The sequence below is a fragment of the Neopsephotus bourkii genome, unplaced genomic scaffold, assembly GCF_033783945.1.
Source record: "Neopsephotus bourkii isolate Nb327-2 ecotype Australia unplaced genomic scaffold, CSIRO-AGI_Nbou_v1 NB_1637, whole genome shotgun sequence".
In the NCBI taxonomy this organism is placed as follows: domain Eukaryota; kingdom Metazoa; phylum Chordata; class Aves; order Psittaciformes; family Psittacidae; genus Neopsephotus; species Neopsephotus bourkii.
In genome coordinates, this window is record NW_026902112.1 from 1,243,773 (window position 1) to 1,266,780 (window position 23,008).

The 23,008-nt window shown below is 38.3% G+C and overlaps 1 protein-coding gene across 3 annotated transcripts in view; it reads right to left on the reverse strand.

The window, feature by feature from the left end:
• Positions 1-7,267: 7,267 nt before the first annotated feature.
• NAA16 (N-alpha-acetyltransferase 16, NatA auxiliary subunit) overlaps positions 7,268-23,008 on the reverse strand; it is a 63,280-nt gene continuing 47,539 nt past the window's right edge. The window contains exons 10-20 of one of the 3 annotated variants that reach the window (XM_061374264.1): positions 17,388-17,460; positions 16,982-17,151; positions 16,501-16,653; positions 14,870-14,998; positions 13,724-13,937; positions 12,320-12,513; positions 11,488-11,596; positions 10,896-10,994; positions 10,183-10,326; positions 8,448-8,545; positions 7,268-8,160 (exon numbers count right to left, since the gene is read on the reverse strand). In XM_061374264.1, the coding sequence (XP_061230248.1) occupies positions 7,960-8,160; positions 8,448-8,545; positions 10,183-10,326; positions 10,896-10,994; positions 11,488-11,596; positions 12,320-12,513; positions 13,724-13,937; positions 14,870-14,998; positions 16,501-16,653; positions 16,982-17,151; positions 17,388-17,460 (1,584 nt within the window). In that variant the 3' untranslated portion in view covers positions 7,268-7,959. Of the gene's footprint in view, positions 8,161-8,447; positions 8,546-10,182; positions 10,327-10,895; positions 10,995-11,487; positions 11,597-12,319; positions 12,514-13,723; positions 13,938-14,230; positions 14,288-14,869; positions 14,999-16,500; positions 16,654-16,981; positions 17,152-17,387; positions 17,461-23,008 lie in introns of those variants that run through there. The other 2 variants (XM_061374265.1, XR_009728595.1) reach the window with 2 other exon arrangements.

The following is a 23,008-nucleotide window of genomic DNA, read 5'->3' on the forward strand; positions in this document are numbered from 1 at the left end:
TTCTGTCGAAACCTAAGCTCACTTTCTCCAACTCATCCCACTTCTAACTTTTCAGCTTGTCAAATTAAGCTCCTGAAGGCAAACACAATACAGCCTGTGCAGTTTTTCATTCCTCCGTCTTTCTGTAACAAGAGGCAGAACCTCTTGGAGTTTTGAATGAATACATTTACATAGAGTATTGACTCTGAAATACATTTATGGCAGTTTAGATGTAATCACTATTGCCGCAGCTGGATTAAAGGTTGTTGAACTGAATAGGTGTAATTGTAACCTATATTGCCATCTATGGAATGAACAGTTTAGTTTGAGTGAGATTGCTTCAGATGTAGGATAAACCAACCAAAACACTGCTTGAAAGCTGTACTAGTGTTTCTGGATCTTAACGTGTTAAGGAGATGGATGTTGTCTAGTAGTTTTTCCCTTGCAGCGCAAAGGAGAAACCAAAGAACAAGCAGAGAGAAGTGGTCAAAAAGCCAACAAGACAGCAAGACAAAATGTAAGCAAAGGGTCCATGGCAGCAAGTCAGGAAGGGCAGAGAGCCTGGCAGCTGGAGTGCTGTGTGGCAACTGAAAGTGAGGAAATTCACTCCTTTTGACTCTGCTTTCAGGAAAACAAGGCTGTGCACATATCCTCTGCATGGGCGGATGACATGAGACTGCACAAGACTGACTGAAGGAGTTTGCTCTTCCAGGAAGTTCTCCTCCAGCAGAAGCAGTCCAAAAGAATCCAGGACCAGTACATATGACTTTAAAAGGGCAATGCGAGGAAAAAGAGAAAGGAAAAATCACACATATGAATGCAATGTCACAACTTTATTTTCTGCGTTCAGATGTGGGCTCTAGCCCAGAGAAAACCACTGTTTCTACCTCCACCTGATGCTACTGCTACTGTAGCAGGGTTGGTGTATATGAATGTGCTAGATCATGAACCGGAGAAGCTGAGTTCTTCACTTTCCTGCAGTTTTGCTTTGAACCCTTTCATAACTACTGCTCCATCAAGAACTTTGCACCATTTCAAATGCAAATACAAAACAGTTGTTTCACACCTGCTTTTGCTATGATTGTTAATAAACTGAGGAGTTAAGATAGGTGGATACTGTGCTACTTCAAAAAGATGCTGATTTTGTCAGGAGAAGGAATGATGACTCAACAGTGCATGATTACATATAAGAAACAAATGGGAATTTCAGGCTTAAGAGGCTTGTATTTCATTAAAAATATCTGCCACACAAACCACATTGGAAACTGATTAAGTTTCACCTTATGAAGTGAAACGTATCAGGGAGCTCTTATGTATTAAAATACGGCATTTCTCCTAACTAATCTCCTCCATAAGCAAAATAAAAAGGCAGTGGAATTTTCAGGCAGATGTATTTTATATCAGTGCTATTTGCTCTGACTAAAAATGATGCATTTTATACTGGTTCTATTATGATACTTTGCACAGTCACATACACGTAGCCTGTCTGGTTCAGGAATCTTGTACTTCATATCCAACATTGTTTGGGGACTGTGGGTTTCCAGAGCCTTAAACCTGGCCAAAAAATACAGCCTTTAAATTGATGTAATTAATGATTATAATAATAGTAAAATATACTTGTGGCCAAAATACCTGGCCAACAAGATACTAACCACATCCAAGGCAAGAATTATGTTGCTTGCCTAGGAAGAATTCCTGTTAAGATTTTCCTGGGACACTGAATATCCTCTGGGTTTTGTGGTGGGTTTTTGTTTTCTTTTTTGAGAATGCACATGGGTTTTCATTTTGTCTGTTTTACTTGCCGTTGTGTGACTAAACCAATGATCTGGTTTTTCCGTGGTCCAGAAGCATCTTTCTCTTGTATTGCATGAATCTCAAAGGGATTCAGACCAGTACAGCCACAAGAATAAGGGAAACCAGGAACGGCAGGGGGTGCAGCATGTCGTTCCCATTCACCCCACTGAAGCAAACTACCAAAGGCGGCTGTAAAAATCAAGTCTTGCCCTCCCTGCTGTGCTCTGTTGGCTTTAAGGCAGGAGGAGGCAAAAGGAGACCTCTTGTTTGCTGAAGGCATGTGGTTGCATATGTTAGAACAGAAGTGGAGCTCTTCATTTATCTGTGCTGCAGAAGTGCCAGTCATGGACCAGGGCCCCATTGAGTCAGTCACCATACAAATGTAGGACAAAAGCAGTAATCCCTGAGCTTTGGTTAGCCAGTAAATCACCCTCCTTTAAGGAATGGGGATTTGCATATTTATGGTTGGGAAATAATGATGCTTTAGTCCACTGGGGCCTCTCTTGTTATGAGTGCACAGGGGTTGTGTAGATGGGAAGAAAAGAACCCGTGTTACTGTCAGTGACCGTGTACTGCATCCAGTTCTTTCTTCTGAGACAACTGCATTCCAATTTAAGAATTATTATTAAAAGCCCTGGGGTTTTTTCCACTTTTCCCCAGCATCCTGGGATAATAATTTTTGTGACAATCCATAGCAGCATCCTGTTTTCCTCACAAATGAAAGTCAAGTAAACCATGCTCTAATTCTCCCAGCCAGAGGGAGGATCTGTGGCAGCAACTTCTTCCATATAGTCATTTTCTATTTCCAACTTCTAGTTCATAAATAACAGGGTTTCAGAATTACCTACTCCATACTGCCCAGCACTGACTCACAAGCTCTACTTCTACAGCAGAGGATTTGCATACAAAACTAGAATCAGATCATTTACACAAAAGGATAGCTGTTAACCCCCACACACGACTGAACATAACATACTACTGAAAAACACAGGTCTTGCCACTGTGGACACTTAAAAAACAAGCTCTGCACATTGAGGTGTAACCTGCCATGGTGCTGAAACATGTGTGTGTTAGCCTGAGCTAAGTGCTTAGAGCTAAGTACCAGTACATCACCAGTCCTCACCACTTGGATTGGCACTCTAACCCTGAGCAGATGAACTGTGGTCTTTCCTACAGAACCCAAAGTAATAAATTCAGCCATGGCAAATCTAACTGCTTTGGTTCACTGGTTTGCATTTCCCTAGAAAGGCATTTAGATGTGCAGAAGTAAAAGTTTCCCCAACTTCACATACTCTCTGAGCTCACTTCAAATATAATCAAGTGTGTAGATTAGCTAAAATTTGATTCAATATCACCAGTGACAGTTAACAGACTCCTTTGGTGCCTGATGCCTTCTGTAGATCCCTGGGTATCTTTTACAATACCATTTACAGAGCCAGGCCTCATGCAGGTATAATTGGCTCACATTTATAGATAGGCTTTATGACAGTTTATTACCACAAGTCTTGAACTAGGACTGCTCTGTAGTAGGCATGCTGTATGGGGAACAGGAAGACCGCTCCTGCTCTGGTCCTGCTCACTTCCTGGTTTGCTCTAAGTTTGACCATATATCATATGAAATCAGTCCTGAAAAGACCATGTATTTCCTTCTCACTGCATACCTAAGATACCTCTACGAACCTCTCAAAACCTGAACCTCCTCTGAATCACGTTCTTAAGTACTTTGTCTAGACTTGAAATACATTTAAGCAGCAAAGTCTGAGTGGTGAGCAGTGTCTTTAGCCCATGACAAATTAACTGGAGTGAGGGCTAATCTTCAAGGCCAATTCACTCTGCCCCTCTCCAGCAGCTTGAGGAGAGTAAGGCAGGAACTGGGTTGACTGATGCATACATACATGACATGGGATCTCCCAAAAGGCCAACCTGATCATCTGTGGGGCCAAGTGTGCTTTTCCAGTGTCTCTATTCTCAGCTAGTATGACAAAAGCCCAAGCAACTACGCTCTCAACTTCAGATTCCCAAATCAATGCCCACAGACAGCTCGGCTATACAATTAGGAGTCTGATTCAGGCATTTAAACACATACAACACACTGAAGACCCCCTCCACTGCCTGAAAGGAAAAAGAAGACAGGCATTTTCATATGCCCTTACTTACAGAACACCTGACAGTAAACAAGACTGCAGCCTTTCCTTACTATGAAAATATTCTGGATGTAAGGCTTCCCTCTAGTGGAAAATCCATGAACTACCAACTGTTCATTAACATCTGCAGTGTAGATGTGAAAATATGCCAAAGTCAATATAGAAGTGCTGTGGAAATAGTAAAGCGGTAAGTACATTCAGACATAAGAACATTATTATGCTTGAATCTTCTGTGTCATAACTAAAGCTTAACCTCTTCCTAGCTGAGGGATGCCTTGTTTGGGAAGTCTGCAGATGCTAGAGCTGAGATGGGAGAAGCTGCCCCAACCACTCTTAACTAACTCTGGACTAAACCTTTGTTATCAATATGAATATCAGGGACAGGGTTTTCCACCGGGACCTAGGCTTCAGGAACAGGCTTATTCCTATGACAAGAAGCTTGTAAGCCTTGGGATACACCTGCCTGCTTGTTTATGGCAACAAGAGAAGGGAAGGAGGGCAGTACTCACTCATGATGGCAGTAGTACTGCAGGACCCTACACGAGACTGGATGCTTGGTCAACGAGTTCTTGTGAGGTTTATGTCATTAACACAATTACTTGGTTTGTGCAAGGATATGTGGGAAGGATTTATAAAAGAAAGCCACAATAAAACAGCTCAAAACAAAAGGTTTTCCAAGATGCATGAAACAAGACAGGTAAGTGAACTTCTTTACTATAATTTATAGCAATCAAAATTAAATTATAGGATTGCAGAATGGTTTGGGTTGAAAGGGACCTTAAAGGGATCTTCTAGTTCCAACTCCCTTGCCATGGGCAGGGACACCTCACACTAGACCAGGCTGCCCAAAGCCCCATCCAGCCCAGCTCCTCTGGCTAGGCCAGTTACTGGAGATTTGTAGCATAAACAGGCCACTTCTTCCACCTCTCTGGGTCAATGGAACAGTGGTGCTGAAAACAAGTAATATCCCAGTCTTAGCCTAGAATATTTTGGACTAGCCTCAAATGAGAGAGGATAGCCAGTCTCAGATTTGGCACCTGAGATCAGGTGTAGGGTGCAACTGTGCTGGGGCGAAGGAAGGTGTGAGGCTCTTAAACCTCAGAGTCACCCACACACGCTGACTCATCTGGATTGTTGACAAATTCCTCATGCAGCCAAGCGCTGATACCAACAGACTGATAAGAAAAGAGAAGCTACCACCTGAGATGTCACATCTGCTATAGGAGGAAAGAAGTTAATGGACAGGAGAAGGGAGTAAGAATGACTGTAACTGACTGTCAAAGTGCATTACATTGAGATGAGAAATTGCGGAAGGGAAAAAAAAGGCAACAAAGTGATGAAGGAAACAAGAATGAAATGGCAGTATGAAAGCAAGCGTAGGGCCAGACCAGCTGATGTACTTTAAAGCTCAAACACTGAAATGCAATTCTGTGACATGAACACCTAGCATTCATGTATTACAGCACATTTTTTTCGGATGACGTAACAGGCCTGTTAAGTTTGATGCCTTTTCTATTTCAAGTTACTGAAAAAAAACAAAACAAAAAACCCCACAGACCTTTCCCTGATGCCTGTTATTTACCATTATTTTTGTACCCTTCCCATACTAGCCTAGTCTCTCTTTGCAACAGTCTATAGGATTGCCAAGCATCTATCATGCCAAGCAGTTCACACCTGGAATGACAGTCCTGAAGAAAACTCAGCTGTTGCCTCCTGCAGTTCCAAGGAAAACCAAATCACACACTGGGTGACAGAAGAATCGAGTTTTTGTATTTTCAGAATTCTCAACAGAGTTGCCACAATTCTTAGTGCTAATTTCTAGACTTCATCTACTTCCTCAAGGAATAAACTGCTGAAAAGATACCCCAGGTATTTTTGCTCAAGCCCGATTTAAAGTGTCAGGCTAAACAGACCCCAGAGGGCTGTTTCAGTCTCACCTCTCTCAGGCTACAATCTTCTTTTGAAGGCCTGAACCAAATCTCTAGCACTGTGCCATCACTATAAAAGACAAGACCACAGCCCCACTTTATGCCTTCACTTTACATAGGCTGATAAAAATGCTTCCCGGGCACTGCTGAGCCAAAGTGATCCCATTATGGACAATTCCCTCTACCTGCTTGAGATACCTTTGAGGAAATCATTCCACAGCAAATGGCACATGGTGAATACACAAGACAAAAACCATCTTGTCCTATTTCTCAGGGTAGCATGTTACTATATACAGAGGTACAGCTCTCGATGTGCTAAATGACTTTTTTTTAACCTTAACTACTTACAGTTCACATTATAGCAGCAAATGTTGCAACCGAATAGAATAAAACTGATGAAAGTGATGGGCTGAAGCCCACAAATATGCAAAGATTCCAAACCAAAGGCAAGTGTGTACAAAATAATTTATTACAGCATACCATATGTTGGCAATATTTTACAGTGAATTTTCCATTCAACAATTTTTAATCTAAACAGATGACACACAAAGGAGAATTTTAATTAGAACAGTTTATTTGTCTTAATAAAATCCCCTCTTCATGAACTTATATCTGCCTTTGAGGGGCTAGTTAATATTACTGAAACTATTTACATTGCAGTGAAATAAAAAGAAACCAAGATTGAATGATTCCATTACAGTTTCCAGAAAACCGATTTTCTGTACAAGCCACAGTATAGTTACGTTTGATAACAGTTTTTATAGAATGTAAAGCTGTGGTACTTAGCCATTTTGTCCAGCAATACTATGCCTTAAATAGGTATATTAAGAGTCAGGCTTCCATTTTGATGTGTTGTATACTTAATAGTTAATGCACCAGAATACGAAGTAAGAAAAACGTTTGTTATGATTTGTAGTCAGCCTCTTTGTGCTCCCTTAAATGGTTTTTAAATGTAAAACATACTCCTCATGTACTATTTGCTTCACAGCACCTAAACCAATAGCATATAGGCATGACAAGTACTGGAGTATTAGCCGTAAGTGGACAACTAAGACTTTTAATGGAGGTAATACAGTAAACTTACCAGTGAATTTTTATGATGTAAGGAAGAACTGTATTCCCCATTACTGTACCTTCAGTGTTTGCCCAAAACTGGAGCAGCTTTTTCAACTTAAGTATCAATAGGTGGACAGATGGGAGAAACCAGAAGGAAGAGGAGGAAGGGGAAGGTGGAACAAAGGACAAACAACAGTAGCAAATTATGTTTTCTCAGGAAATTGGTTAAGGATACTCAAAAATATTAAACTGACCAGAAACTTAAGAAAACAATAGCTGTGGAACACAAGGTAGACAGAATAGTTTTTAAAATGTCTTAGTTTGGAGGTTTTGTTGTTCGGGTTGGTTTTTGGGGGGGTTTTGGGGTTCTTAATTTTTGGGGGGTTTTTGTTTGTTTTTTGTTGGTTTTTTTTTTTTTTTACACAATCTTCATATGCATCAACACTGGTTCCATATAAGACACACACCTGACAAAAACATGCAAACCCTCAATGCTCTCATTGTCACTGGGCTTCCAAAGAAACCAAAATGACCAAAGATTAAAAAGGAAAAAAAAAGGGGTGGGGGGATACGGGACCGCAACAGAAAAAACCCTTGAAGAACAGTAAAAGACAAAGAGGGCAATTCAAGCAGCACTTCAGTCTTAATCTGCTAAAAATGCTCAAATGATAATTTATTAACAAGATATGATCACATTTGTCTGTATATGTAACAACACTTACGTGAAAGCAGTCTTTAACATCCATATTTTTGTGAGGGAAGGCTGATGGATTATTAAAAGACTTAAAACTGTACAAGTATAAACATGAAAAATGCTGATTAAGGATAATGTTTACATAAATATTGGCAGTTTTTGTTGGGAGAAAAAAAAACTAATAGCATAATCCATTTCATTTAACTATCCAAATACTTTGTTTTATACCTGTTAAAGTTTTAAAATACAACCTGGAAAAGTAACCCTGATCTGTATCCAGCCAGCATGTAATGAGAGTCAAGAGTTCTGTATACATGTGTGCATGTAGGTATACACACACACACACTGGCTTGCACACACTACTTCAAATTTCATTAGAAAGCAAATCATGGTTAATGGCTGTATGATTCACAGATGCAATGCTGCTATCGTCCTCATTTGTGGCAGGCATAAAGGCAGACGTATAAGGAAACAGTTTATGACATGCTGCTTGATATTCTTCACATTGAGTGTGGCAGCTTCCAAAACTGCCATCAAGCAGTGCCTCAAAAACCTTTGTTAATGTCTGAAGAAACAAAAGTAATAGTTAATAAATGTGATTTACAATTGTATTATTACTAAAAAGATGTATTATTACTAAAAAGATGTATTATTAAACAACACTAATCTGAGCAAGCACGTTCTCTGTTGATATTCAGGTATTTTATAGTTATGGTTAGGGGACAAAATCTGAAATCTCATTATTTTAAATATTAATAATTTATCATATGAAGCATGTACATTATCCCACAATTAAGCATACATTATTGAAGAACCTACAGATTTTTTGGCTTTAAATGATGTATTTTTTACCTTCACATTTTTGTCTCTCATGTTTTTATCCAACCTAGTAGCAACAGCAATTGCTTTTTCTTGTCTTGATTTGTCCAGGAAATACATCATCTTTGCACCTGATCACGAGAAAGAACACAACAGTTACCTAACAGCAGTCCTAAAAGAGCACTGAATAGGCAGACACACAGAATCCAGTGTAAGGACTTCTTGCAAGCTTTATTAAACGTTCTTTTCCTCCCTTATTCCCTCCTTTAAAACTAACAAAGCTAAAGCTACTTTGAAATTTATTAGAAGCTAAGTATCAACTAACACAGGAGATCTGCTTCTGCAGAAGTGAAATGCCTCACTTTACTGAGGATCTGTCAGTCAAGAAACAGACATGAAGAGTACATTAATGCCAGCCCTTAAATCGGCAGGCTAAATAAAACCCATCCTACAAATGCAGGAGTAAAAGACACATTCTCAGAGATACCTCCAATACTGTTTAAAATAATTCAGAGTAAGTGAACAATGGAGTTACTAAACAATTGTGGAACACAGTCCAGAAGAAATTCAGAGCAGTATATGTCCGTATGGCAGACAGTAAGACCAAGCTGGGCTACTAACCTGGAGCCAAGTAAAACAGCTTAGATACAAAGAAAGTGTAACAAAAGTCTGGTTCTTTGCTTGGACTAGACTATGTTGGTGAGAAGAAAGACATTGCATTAACCTAACTATACAGCTTCTTAGACCACAAAGAGTTTATTGAAACTGGCCTGGCATCTCTGCAGAAACTGTGTTGCTCTTTTTCTCATAGCTGCCTTAGTTTGTCATCTTAATGAATACATAGGCATTTCATGTACTTGTCACAAATACAACGTCCAGACACACCCCACTATGTAATCTACTACAAGGAACAAAAGGCTTAAGAAATAATTTTACTGAAAAAGTGAAAAACCCTCATTCTGAGTATACTGTCTCTTCCTGCTCAACTGATTTCCTCAATTATTAAATATGTTTTCCTAAGTAAAGCTTCCTAGTTCTTATTGCTTTTTGTGTCCAGAAGGTTTCAGAAAATTGTTAGACTGAGTCTGTGTGGGTTTGAGTTGTCATTATCTAGGTTAAGTTTGACACATTTTGCTTAAAGTCTGGCAAGCTATGGTATGGAAACTCAAAAGCAATTAAAATTCTGCTTGCAATTTTTTTACTGGTAAACATTTTAAGCTAAGAGGACACTCATTTGTACCCTACTAGCAGCTACGTACAGCTCTTCTGCACAAATAGCCTAAGAGTGCCACGTTTCAACACCTTAATTGTTGACCATGAAGAAGAAAAACAGAAGCAGTGTAACAAGTTTGTCATATAATTTTTATTGATGCTGTTGCTACTTGACAAACCTGTGAGAAGGAACAGAGACATTCCAGCTGGTAACAGGGAAAAGCACTGCTTCTAATGTATTGGATTTTCTGGTATTTCTTAATAATTTCAAACTAGAAGCTGCAACAGGAGCGATGATGTTGCTTCCATATTTGAGTATCTGTGGTGGTTTGATCACATTTTTTTGGAGGTAAGAAACAGGTTCCTTATGTATCTAATAAAAAAAGTGAATGAGCTGGGTTTTGATTCTTTTTAACATTGTAAAAGCAAGCAAAAACCCACAATGTAAATATGTTAATTTCTGCCTTACTGGTTTTATGTGTAAGTTATGCACTGCAGATTAAGATTCTGGATTTAAGTCATCTCCTTTTCAAGAGCATTAAAAAGTTAAACAAACCTGACAGCTGGTGCTGAATGGAGGTAGCATTGTGTTTGAGAAATTCTTCATTAAAACTTTCCAAGTTTTTATTAACAAAGATTTTCTGCATTTCTTGAGTTAGGACCTTGCTCACAATTTCTGGGAGGTTACTATGGTCAGATACTAGAAGGGGGAAGAAAGAGGGAGAGAAACAAAAAAGCCATTTAAACAGCTGTAGAATGTAGTGTGAAACCATAAACGTCACTAGTAAAATTCCCATTTTTAAAATTTGGGCACATAAACACAAATTTCAGTTCAAAACAGGTCAACACAAGCATCAGTGATGCATTTATAGATAAAACATTCATAAAGGGCAGCAGAAAGTTAACATGACAGGGCACAAGCTCACAACACGTACTTTGCTTCTGTCAGAATCTCTCCCCCATATCTGCCACTTATTTCCTTAAAACTTAAGAATTTCAGTGATCTTTGGAACACCTACTCTGTGAAATGTAGCCATAATGAGTTATTTAGTCTACTCGATTAATGGAGGAAGGAGTATAATACAAACACAGTACCCTGTGTAACACAGCCTGTGCTTTCTTAACTTTTAGCATAAAAAAAAAAACACATTTATTTTTCATCATCAGTTTGTTTCAAGAGCATTTATACACTACAAAAACTATGTGATTATATCCTTGTACAGTATAACCTCCTGTATCTTTATACATGCATACTTCCTACATACATACCAGCTTTAGAGAATTTAATCAAGCACTCATGTAGCCATGGGTTATTACTGTCGATAGCAAAAGCTCTTTTGACAGACTGTAACATTAACAGAAACTTTCCTGTGGAAAGGAGAAAACACAAAAACATACCAAGATTAAGAATACGGAACTTTTTATATCAACTACTATTTTACTTTAGTAAATCTAGTACAAACATTAGAAACATCACAGAATTAGAAAGGACATTTATTTTTCCCCTCCAAGTTGCTTAGTAAAATGGAAATGCCTGCTACTCAAACTCTGACAACACTACATAACATTACTATCTGTTTGGCTTCGTTTTTCCCTAGATAGTTTAAGATCACACTGCAAATATCTTTCTACAGGGTTTATTAGTATATACTACAACTTTGTCTTAGGGTTTTTAGCTTGTTTTAAGGGTGGCTAAACAAAAATTGTATTTCCCCCTTACTATTATTACATATAATGACAACCCCAGTTTCAGTCAAGTAAATACCTATTCCAGACCACTTTAGGGTACACTCAGGTAACCCAGGCAGCAGTGAAGGGTTACAATTCTGTAGAGCAAAAATAAAATTATGCAGTACTTTACCTTTTCTAAAGTATATTTCAAACGCTAATAAATGTGTTTCTATCTCATCTCCAATAAGATTCTTAAGTGGTATAAGGAATTTAATGGCTTCTTCTAATGGATTTTCTACCTGTTTTAATAAAAACACAGTGAAATTTAAAGCTTAAAATATGAATCAAATAAAAACTACCAAAGATAGTTTCTGCTATTCAGAGCATTTAAATACTCAGAGGCCAAAGGTGAACTGTAGAGAGTTTTCCGAATTAAACTGAATCAGAACATTTTATTTGACCAGCAAGATTAGGAGTGTTTATTCATCACTTCATGCTGACAAAGTCAACATCATTACTAACTCTGGCATAGCTTATGTAATGCACTTGTTGTTGTAATTTAGCATTAGCAAACAATGAAATATAACCACCTTAGACAGCAAGCTTAAACTTCTGAAGTTTGTGTGACAAAGGAGACAATCCTTTGTGCTTAGAGATATAATGGCTCATGTCTTCAAATTTGGTGAACTGCAAACATATTTCTGTTAGTTCTTCTATTCAATGTATGAAACCCAGAATTCTTGAGGCAAGAACCATGTTTTTGCTCAGTATCTATTTTAATGAAGGATGCATAATGTTAAAAAACAAAAACCAAAATTTAAAGTAACAGTATTTTAATATAGAACTTTGGTTTATTAGAGGAAAAATGTTACTTTCCTTTAGCGTAAACAGACTACACACCTTCCTGTGCAAAAAAGATTTCATAAAAACCACCAGATTCTTTTAAGAGAACCTGACAGTAATCCCATATTATAGGCTTTTTATGATAATCACATGAATTTAACATGAAAGACCATGCTAACCCTTTCCAGTTTTTCAGGAATCAGCTCTTCCCTGGGCCCACTAGTTTCCTCCTCCTCTTCATCTCGCTTTTTCTTTTGATTCTTTTGTTGTCGCTCTCTTTCTGCATGTTTTCTTTCCTCTTCCAGTTTTGCTTTCTTCTGTGCTCTTCTTTGCTTACTAAGCATTTTTTTCAATTCTTTGGCTGAGAGATTTTCTACAGATCAACAAGGTGACAAACACAAAGAATTTAATTAAAAATCTTTCCTGCAAATGCCGTAAGGATGGATGGATGCAAGCAAAAACTGGTATTATTTGGGGTGAGAAGAGGTAAAATATTCTGGCATCTATTAGCAGGATCATTATACGAATATTTAGGTTGCTTGCTGTATTCAGATTTTGACTGGACTAACATTTAGATAAACCAAGCAGGTTTGACAGCTGCATGAAAAGCAGAACACACGAAACATGTTTTCCTGCAGGTTCACATAGAAGTGAGGAGCCTTCAGGCTTTCCATTCACCCCTCTTCTCCTTCCTTGCTGTCCCACTGACCTAACCAGTTTATCAAGTATCATACTGTAGTTTCCACTCTGCTTACTGTGGTGTCTGAGAACAGGAGCTGCATTAGTATCATAGTGAGGAACAGAAGAATAGGCTGTTGGGGGGCTAACACATTTTTTGTGGCTGTGACACCGCTATCTCTTCTGGACTAGCCACCATTCTGAGGCAGGGAAGCAAGCATTCATTCTACCCCATTCACACAGTGCTGTTTTGCCCTGTGCATGATCCTACTGAATCCTAACACACAGCAGGCAAATGAACTAACATGATGTGACTTCTTACTCTTCCCCATCTTAGTTTCTGTGACATACTGCATGTGAGCCACACCTCACTGGTTGCCTCAGGAAGTCTGCTTTCCATTTAACACTTGCTTTAAATTGTTTCCTAAATGTACTGATTTTGCTAATACACACTTACCCATGTATTCTTTGATCCTGAAGTTACATGAAAAATTATACAATGTAGTAAGTTAAATACACTAAATCAAAATGAAATTATTACAATTCAGACTGCTTTCCCAGAAAATCCACCCATTGCTTCATAATTCATCTGATAATGACATTTATCTTTTGTTTAAATGAATGAATGGCAGAGCTAAATTCGATTTTTCTTCTCAATATTCTGAAATGCCACTCCTCCCAAGGTACTCCTGCTGGGTTCATTCACACACTAGTTTTTTAATATGATGAGAGGAGAATAGAAGAAAGTTGTAGCATCTTATCTATGATCTCAGTTATCAAATTGTGACACAAAACAGGAAAAAGTTGTGTATGTTACAACTCATATTTATTCTCTAGCACACAAATTACTCAGCTTAATAAGCTTTTACACATGTCATACACACATGAACCTCCATTGTGGATACCTGAATTCACTTCTTGTTCTTTGCTTTCATTGGTAAGAGGATTATCATGGAGCTTCAAGTAAATTTCAATTGCTGATCGAGCAGCCCTGAAGTAGAATGCATGTTTCCTGAGCACATCTTCTAATCTCAGAAGGTCTACATAGGCACGAAGAGTCATCTTTCTCATGCAGTATGTGTGGAAGTCAAATTGATCATCCGTTATCTCAAAAAAATGCTTCAAAAAAAAAAAACAACACAAAACTCTTAGGCACTTCCTCCACTTAGTCTGATTTTTAATTAGATGGAGGTGAATACATCAGTTACAGCTGATATTATTTACAGACAATATTGCACAGGCATAGCAATATCCTTATAATACTGACTGTCCAAGAGAACCTCTCAGTGGGAAAGAAAACCCACCCAGAAAAATCTCATTTTGTTAACAAAAACTATAATGTGATTTTTCAGACTTCTGAGAACAAAGCTCATAAAACACCCATGTTTTAGTTGTTGCTAAGCAGCACTTACCCTGATCAAGGACTTTTCAGTCTCTCATGCTCTGCCAGTGAGGAGGGGCACAAAAAGCTGTGAGGGAGCAGAGACAGGACACCTGACCCAAACTAGCCAAAGGGGTATTCCATACCACAGCATGTCATGCCTAGTATGTAAGCTGGGGGGAGTTACCGCAAGGGGCCGACTGCTCCTCAGGTCGGGCTGGGTATTGGTCAGCGGGTGGTGAGAGATTGTACTATGCAGCACTTGGGTTTGTTTTATTTCTCTCTCTGTATATATATATTTCCTATTATTATTACTGTAATTCAATTATTAACTGTTCTTATCTCAACCCACAGGTTTTAGCTTTTTTCCAGTTCTCCTCCCCATCCCATCAGTGGGGTGGTGAGCAAGCAGCTGTGTGGTGCTTAGTTGCTGACTGGGCTTAAACCACAACATGATAGTTTATATTTCTCACTTCAAGTAATTGTTTTTCTATGTAATAGCTAGGGATGACATCTACTGCAATAAATCATCAAATATTAACCTGTTTTTAAAAACCACTATACGGACACTTTACATGCAAACAAAATCATGCTGATGACATCAACATATACCTTTATTAGTGTACAAGAAATACTAGGAAAGAAATTGATGGTGTTTGCACCTACTTACCCTTTCTACTTCATGGCATTTTTTCAAGGCATCACCGTACTTCCCTAACCTTTGATAAGCTGCAGCACATTCAGTCTGGAACCACATACACTGCATCTCGTTTAGGTTCTCCATAGCAGAAGTTCCTTCCTGAAATAAGGGTCATTATCATTTTTTGCTATTATAATTTACCAGTTGCTTCTTTCACCTACGGTTATTTCAAGGCCATTAGTAGGAAACAATCAATCCTTCCATTGTTTGGAATACAACAGAAAATGGATAAAACCACCCAGCAATTGAGAATAATTCTTGTGATACACTATGCCTCCCAAGATAAAGGTATAAATTTAAATGATTTTAAAAAGTGAGAAGTATTATCTCAACAAGATTACTGTCTCAACATTTAACTCATGCTTGGATACACAATCTCACTTTCATAGTTTGGGGGCAGAAAACAATACTATTTTTAAAAAACTTAAAAGTTCAGCAAATAAGTTTTGTTGAGTTTTCTCCCCCCAAACAGGCAAGTGGCATCTGCTAGTTTACCAGTCCACCAATATACTTATTGCGTTATCATGTAGTATGAACAACTTAGTTTTAGAAGTTCACAATCTAAATAAATGAAGTTATATTTTTACTTCATACTTTTTCCAAGAAAAAAAATCCTAGGATTTATTCTTTATAGTTTCAATGCTCTAGATTAAGAACAAACTGAAAGCATGTTCCACACATCATGAATGCTAGCCATCAAGTTTTCACATCAGTCTTTATATTAGAAAGAAAACCCTGTTCAACTCACATTTATTTATTTACGTAAGATCTATCCTATGTTACCACGTATCTATGCTCTAGAGTTCTGTATCTGCTGCTCTAACATTTCCACAATGTACACAATGAGTACTAGTGGCCGAGTTTTCAATCATTCCTAGAAATATCTAGAAAGATTGGATTCAATTTCAAGTATTTTCACACCTAAAATTAACAAGCCTAATTCATTTATGTGCTCTAGGAAATCCCACCAAGTAGCTTCTTCATAGTTAGTTACATAAATGATATGGAAACCTTGGTCCCCAGCCGTGAAAAACCAGAGGCTTGAAACACCTCCCCTGCAAAGAAAGACTGAGAGAGTTGAGTTTTTTAGCCTGGAGAATAGAAGCTCCAGGGAGACCTTAGTCCAGTCTTTCAATATGTGAAGGGGACTTCTAAGGAAGACTAAGACTTTCCACCAGAGCCCCTAGTGACAGGACAATGTGTAACAGTTTTAAATTGAAAGAGGATAGGCTTATATTGTATGCAAGGAAGAAATTCTTTTCTTTGAGGATGATGGGACACTGGCACAGCCTGCCCAGAGAAGCTACGGATGCCCTAACCCTGAAAGTGTTCGAAGTCAGGCTGGATGAGGCTTTGAGCAACCTGATTTTTGAAAGGTGTCCCCGCACATGGCAGGGGAGTTGAAGTAGATAATCCTTAAAAGGTGTCTTTCAACCCAAACAATTCTATGATTCTATACAGTTATTTACCAGTAAGAGCATTATCTTAAAAATGAACACTAATAGAAGATAGTTTGGGGTGGGTTTTTTGGTCAGAAGTTACATGAGTAAAAAACTGTCAGGTGCAAATAAAACCTCTCTGTGCTAAAGCAATGTGCTTACCCTTGTGAATTTAGAGCACATCTCCTCTGCATCCTTGACCATATTTGCTCTCAACATATATTTAGCACACTTAGAATTGATAAATCTGTCTGCAGTATCCAAAGACTGTGCTTCATCCATCCATTTCGCAGCTTCCTTGAGGTTACCTACATGCTGTTAAGGAGAAATTAAATAGTTAACTCTCAGTACAAGCCTGCTATTGACCAAATCCTGAAATCTATAGCTATTGGTATTTGTCTCTGAGAAATAACAAAAGGCAGTGTGACAATTTGCTGTAGGTTCTGACTCGCTTTGCAAAACCTAAACAAAAGGGTTTTCACTGTTTTCCTGACAGAACAATGCCCAAAGAGAAACCTGCATGGAAACCTATGCCCATAACCACTGCTAACTGAAATACTAGACACAGCCACACAAGTTTGATATGGGCTTGTTTTTCTAACATATAAACTAAGTACTCCACATAGCCGAATTAGTTTTTTACCTTGTAAATTTTTGCTTTTAAATAGAAGAGTTCTATCAATGTTGGAGTGCTGGCAATTGCAGTATTAATGTAATCCAAGGCCAGAGAACACTGTCCAAGTTTGTCAAAGTGTTGTGCCAGGAAATACCGAACCCAAAGCAGTGTCGTTGGGGGCTCTTTCTCTCCATTTTCTGTAACAAAATTGAAAAAGTCACAGTAACCAGTAAGGTTGAAGGCTGCATCTGAAGAACAAACACAAAATACAAAGCTTGGCAAATCCAGCAAGTAGGTCCTGAAGTGAATTCACTCACTAGAAGCTATTACAACTACTTTTTTGCAAAGTATTAGCACTCCAACAGTTCTTGATAACTGCCATAAACAGTATTAGTGATTACAGGGTAATTAATAGAAGACCACAGAAACTTACCACATGTACTAAAAAGATCACAAGTTTTCAAAGAGGTTTCATAACCTGTAACAAGTTCTTGGATTGTAGAAACCTGCGTATAAAAAGAAAAACCACCACAAGTTCTGCTTTACTATCATGTTTATAAATCAAGACATTGAAAAACAGACTTGAACAAAATTAGAGAAACTTTATTAATTACTTGATTTGGAAAAAATTGGATGTATCCTCACATAGTCTACTTCACTTTTCACAAGCTTCCTTTGATCACCCATTTTAACTGGTGATATGGCAGGGGAACAGGTGTAATCTTTGGCAGCTTACAGAAAAAAGTAAGTACATTTGGTTAGAATTGATTTTAAGTTGGATTTTGGAAATTTTACTGATTTATGTTACTAGTTTTTAAGTGGCCAAACTGAGCCAACTGAAGAGAGGTGCTTTGGAAAAGACTCTGCATGAACTTACCATAACAATATAGAAGAGGATTCTGTGGTTTTCTGACAGGCTGATGTGTACGATTAAAGATTAACTTTTTTTTCTCCTTGAAAAGGTGCTGTTGCCTACAATATGGGCTGCCTCTTTTTACATAAAAATGTCTGGTATATACTGACAGATTTAAGGCTAATACTTTCTGAAATCAGACCTTATCAACAATGTTGTTGCTCATCCCAAGGTTGAAGACTCAAAATTCACACAAGAGTTTTGAACTCACTATACAAGTCTAACATCTGTAATACATACAGATGTTAGCATCAGTGCTCTTCATGACTATGAACTATTCCAATACCAGGTCCACGACTTACAACTGCCAGGTAGTATTCTAAGCATTTTATGAAATGCTCAATCTGCTTTGTAGTTATATTCTAAACATGCCTGCCATAGGCAGCAAGCAACCAGCCTCTTAAGGAAACAAGAACGCTAAAGAAAGCAAGCAGTATGACTTACGCATATATGTACCCAAAACACAGAAGGGACTTAAATAAGATCTTACTGTAAGCATAGCAGGATAATAGCTACACTCGCCAACCAGGTGAAACCTATAGAGGGTAAAACCCTAAAACTTCAATGGTTAAAAGATGATCCTACATTAAAAAAAAAAAAGTTGCAAGACAGAAGTATTGTGAAGAGTGAAATTTAAAAAAGCAGGATTTGACAAAGCACATATCCAAAGCACTTTAAAGATACACTTTAGGAGAGGAGAGGAAGGGAAAAAAATCTTGTTCTGAAAGATCAAAGTATACAATTTGAAGGTTACTACTTAATTTAACCTAATTCACCACAACAGGCAAGAAATGCCAAACATTTGTTTCAAAGAGAGCAGAGAAGGTGTCACACCCAAGTCATACACAGCCAGGGGAAACATATCAAAGTGTAATAAAAGGTATAAGCATTCTAGAAAACTCTGGGCAAATCTCGTAAGAAACTGTTTCTGGCAGCAAAATCTCATCAAATACAATAAAGTGTTACTAGACCTCAAATAACTATGAAGCAATAAAGGACTCTAAAAAAAGTCACAAATAAATGGAAAAAACCAAATAAATGCATTAAGCTGTTGTCTGGCCTCAGACATCTATTTACTAAAAGAAACCTTTAACAACCTCAGAAAATCTTTGAAGATTCTCTTCTCTAAAATGAGCTTAAATGCAAAAGTAAGCATCCGCTTCAGGCAGCAGACTTGCAGCATGTATGTGCAACAGGGTAAGTGTTACTTCCTTGTAGCTTAAAAGTATTCCCTCAAAGTTATTCTTATCTAGCTGTTAGTAAGCTCAAATTCCTTTAAGACCAACCAGCTTTGCTAGACTGCAAGTGAATGGTGCAAATGTAGACCTTTTCCACACCACTACGCTATGTATGATTTTTTTCCACTACTGTGAACTTGGAGCACGGTTTCACAGCTGGACAAAGACCATGCTATCACCAAAAGAATGGTGCCACCACCTCAGATCCACATGTCCCTGCTCTGGAACACCAGTAGTAGCTCTATCCAGCGTTACAAGTGATTCACTCCCTTCTCCATCTCAGGATACAGAAGCCAAATTACTAGACCCATCATCAGGGCGGCTGGCAGAAGACAGATGTGGGATTGTGGGTGAAATAAACAACAGTGAAATTAAATTCTCTGATCTCAAGGTGATGGAGAATACCAAACTGTACTGTTTTAAACAATTCCAACTTCTTCTGAATTCAGAACTCTGCAGTGGTTTTGGCTTCTACAGTCCAAGAAAATACACGAGAAAGGTCATTTGGAAAACTACTATGAACAATATACTTGGAAACAACTATCCAGTGAAAGCAACAGCTACAAACAATGCAAATCAGGTAGTTTGGTTACTGCAGATGTTCTTGATGGAAATGACAGTACCTTTGTTTCTCATGACTACTCAATCTTTTTTCTCCCTTTTTACGCTTACACTTCAGTCTTACTAGTAATTTAGGAAGATAATTCCAGGTTCATGTCTTGCTTTAGGGAACAAATTATCTGGAAACACGAACTCCAATTTCTGCATCATATTAACTGTAGATTTAGTGGTAAAAATCTGTCTCTTGGATTTACTACCCTCTATTATCTGTATTCTACAGTCACCACTGCCATCTCAGAGGCAGTAATATTTTACTAAACATTACAGCATTTTTCATAAAGATCATTTTACAGTTGCTAAAAACAATCAAGCTAAGGTACCTGGAAATACCATGATACTGACCATGAGTTAATTTCAAACAGTATTACTCTAGGGAAAAAGAAATTTTGGTTATTCCCTTACCATAGATCTAAAAAAACTGAAGGTACTATAAAAGCATAACTGAAGACATCAACAAATCTCAGGTTTTATGACAAGAACTGGTGCCACCAGTTTCCAAACCCTCTCAAAATAACAAAATTCAGACCTCTAACCCTTGAGTTTTAAATCACACAGGTCAATACCTACAACTTTCAATTTCATTACAAAATAACAAGATAAGAAGCACATAACTTAGTACCAAATAAGACAGAAAAACCAGAAAGCTGGTTCAGAGTTCTGGAGAAGGCCTTTGATGACATTTTGAACAGGCTTGCAGCTGGACCATGGCACACAATAACAGTACTAAACCATCCCTTTCTTCAGTTGTCTCCTCCATCATCAGTCCATTTCTGAGATAGTAATTATTCTCTCTCACAAACACACAGAAAAAAAAGCTAACACAAAAAGCTGAACCCACTATGTAATGAAGAGGAATACTACAAAGATTTGGTTCCTTGCATTTCTTTTGGTGCTATGCTCTCCACACCATTCTAAACAGAACCTTCCCCAGAAACAGCACTAAGAAAAGCTCCAACACAATGACAGCACAAACAAGAACAGCTTCTGAAGTAGTATTTCTAGAATAATTTCGTTTCAAAGCTACTTCTGGTCACAGAAGCCCCTTCACAGCCTCCCTGAAAAGGGTTACTTGTGATAGAAAAGAAAGGTATACAGCTTAGCTAGGAACCTGCATCCCCCTTCTCTAGGTCCCTAGAGACACTGCAGGTGGATCCCAGCTTCAGAGCCAGTTAGGCTCTGCACACGTCTGCAACCTGAAGTCCTCATCTCTACAAATGATGATGCTTAGATGTGAACTTTCAGTCCTGAAAAGTATTTTAGAGCTGGTACCAGAGGCACCCTTCTGATGATCTGTTGTATCTAGCACAGCCCCATCACACCATTAACAAATTTTAAATCAAGGGCACTCTGCCCATACCTTTCTGGATGAACATAACGATGGAAAGGAAGTTTCAACTAAAGAACCTGCCAATAGACTCAAAAAGGAAAAAGCTCATAGAGTCAGTCAACCACAATCAGGAGAAAAACATGGGAAAGCGGGGCTGCTACACATTAGAAAAAAGGTTTTACTACAGCCTAAAGAAAACAAGAAGCATCTTCATCTATAGCCAAGAGATGACTGGCATGAAATGAGATGTGCTTTTTATCAAGGCAGCAAAGAACAGAGCATGCCAAATACACGAGCCAGCTGGCACACTTGCACTGCACAAAAGGTCTGAGGTCAGGCTCTTCCAAATGCATCCACACAAGAAGGTGTATATGGGCAGCCACATAGAAAAGCTCCTAAAACCCTCCATTAATGACTTGCAATCACTTTTTAATGTGAAACACACCTATTGGAGTGTCAGACACATTCAGAATTTACAGTTCACTAAAAATCAAGAATAGCTAGAGCTCCTCTTTGCCCTGGATTAGGTTTGGAGTTGTGCCTTATGATACACGATTGCCAGTAAACTGCATGTCTTCCTCAACACTGCATTAAGTTTGTAATCAGTATGCACTTGATTATATACACCATCAAATCCTGCTGTGATTAAGTATCTCAAAATAATCCTAACTTGCTGTATAAATGAAGACTACTATTGCTGTGCTTTGCTGCCAGCACCGAGAACAGCTACTCCTGAAACAGAACAAGTGATACGTCAATACCACCAACAGATACACAGGCTATCTGAAATCCTAATCTAGAGAAGAAAAAGCTTCCTTTATTTAACTAAGCAAATTTAGTTTGTATTTGTCATTCAAAAAAGTAAATTGTAACATGGTATTTTGTATACCTGCTCTGCTGAAACAACGTTGTTTCTTTTTCAGGGCATGCTATGTAGGCATATAATAAGTCAAAGCTTACAGTACAAATAGCATTTGCTAAACGTTGCAATTGTTTTCTAATTTTGACTGAACCATCCAACATTTGTAGTCATATGTGACTGCATTAATCAGTTTTCGTCTCAGACATCTGCACTGGAAGCATATTTTTGTCCCATATGTAACAGGCTTTGCACTTTTGAGCTATTCTTGGAGGAGAGAAGTCTCAGCTAGGGGATAGCTCTCAGTACACCAGCTTTGCAGAGAGCAGACTACTCAAGCAGAATGGCAAATGATTCACAAGAAGAACATTCTTCATTTAAGAATTTACCGCTGCTTTGGAAAGGTCTAGTACGTGTGTGTTTACACACCAAGTACAACTGCACAAGCTCCTCTGGAACTGGGCAAGAGCAATACAAGATCGGTCTCATGTTAAACAAAACAAACCTTAAGTAGGATGACTACAAATACAAGAGCGAGCCATGAATTTTAAGTGCTTCAAATGTAACAAGTTAAATATTAAAACGACTCTTTAAAGACATTACTTTAAAAGCAATACTCCTTGAGTATCTTTATAAATAAACTGCTAGGGCATCTACTTGGGATGGAAAAACGTAGGATTCAGCCAGACTTGGAAATGAGGTCTTAACTTTGAGATTGCCAGGAATGGTCAGAATTGCTCAATCTTCTCCATAAACGTAGCATCTTTCCATTCAGAAAATAAAAAGTATGACTTGCAGCCCAGAAAACCAACCGTATCCTGGGCTGCATCAAAAGGAGTGTGACCAGAAGGTCAAAGGAGGTGATCCTGCCCCTCTACACTGCTCTCGTGAGACCTCACTTGGAGTATTGGGTGCAGTTCCGGTGTCCTCAACATAAAAAGGACATGGAACTGTTGGAACAAGTCCAGAGGAGGGCCACAAGAATGATCAGGGGACTGGAGCACCTCCCATATGAAGACAGGCTGAGAAAGCTGGGGTTGTTCAGCCTGGAGAAGAGAAGGCTGCATGGAGACCTCATAGCAGCCTTCCAGTATCT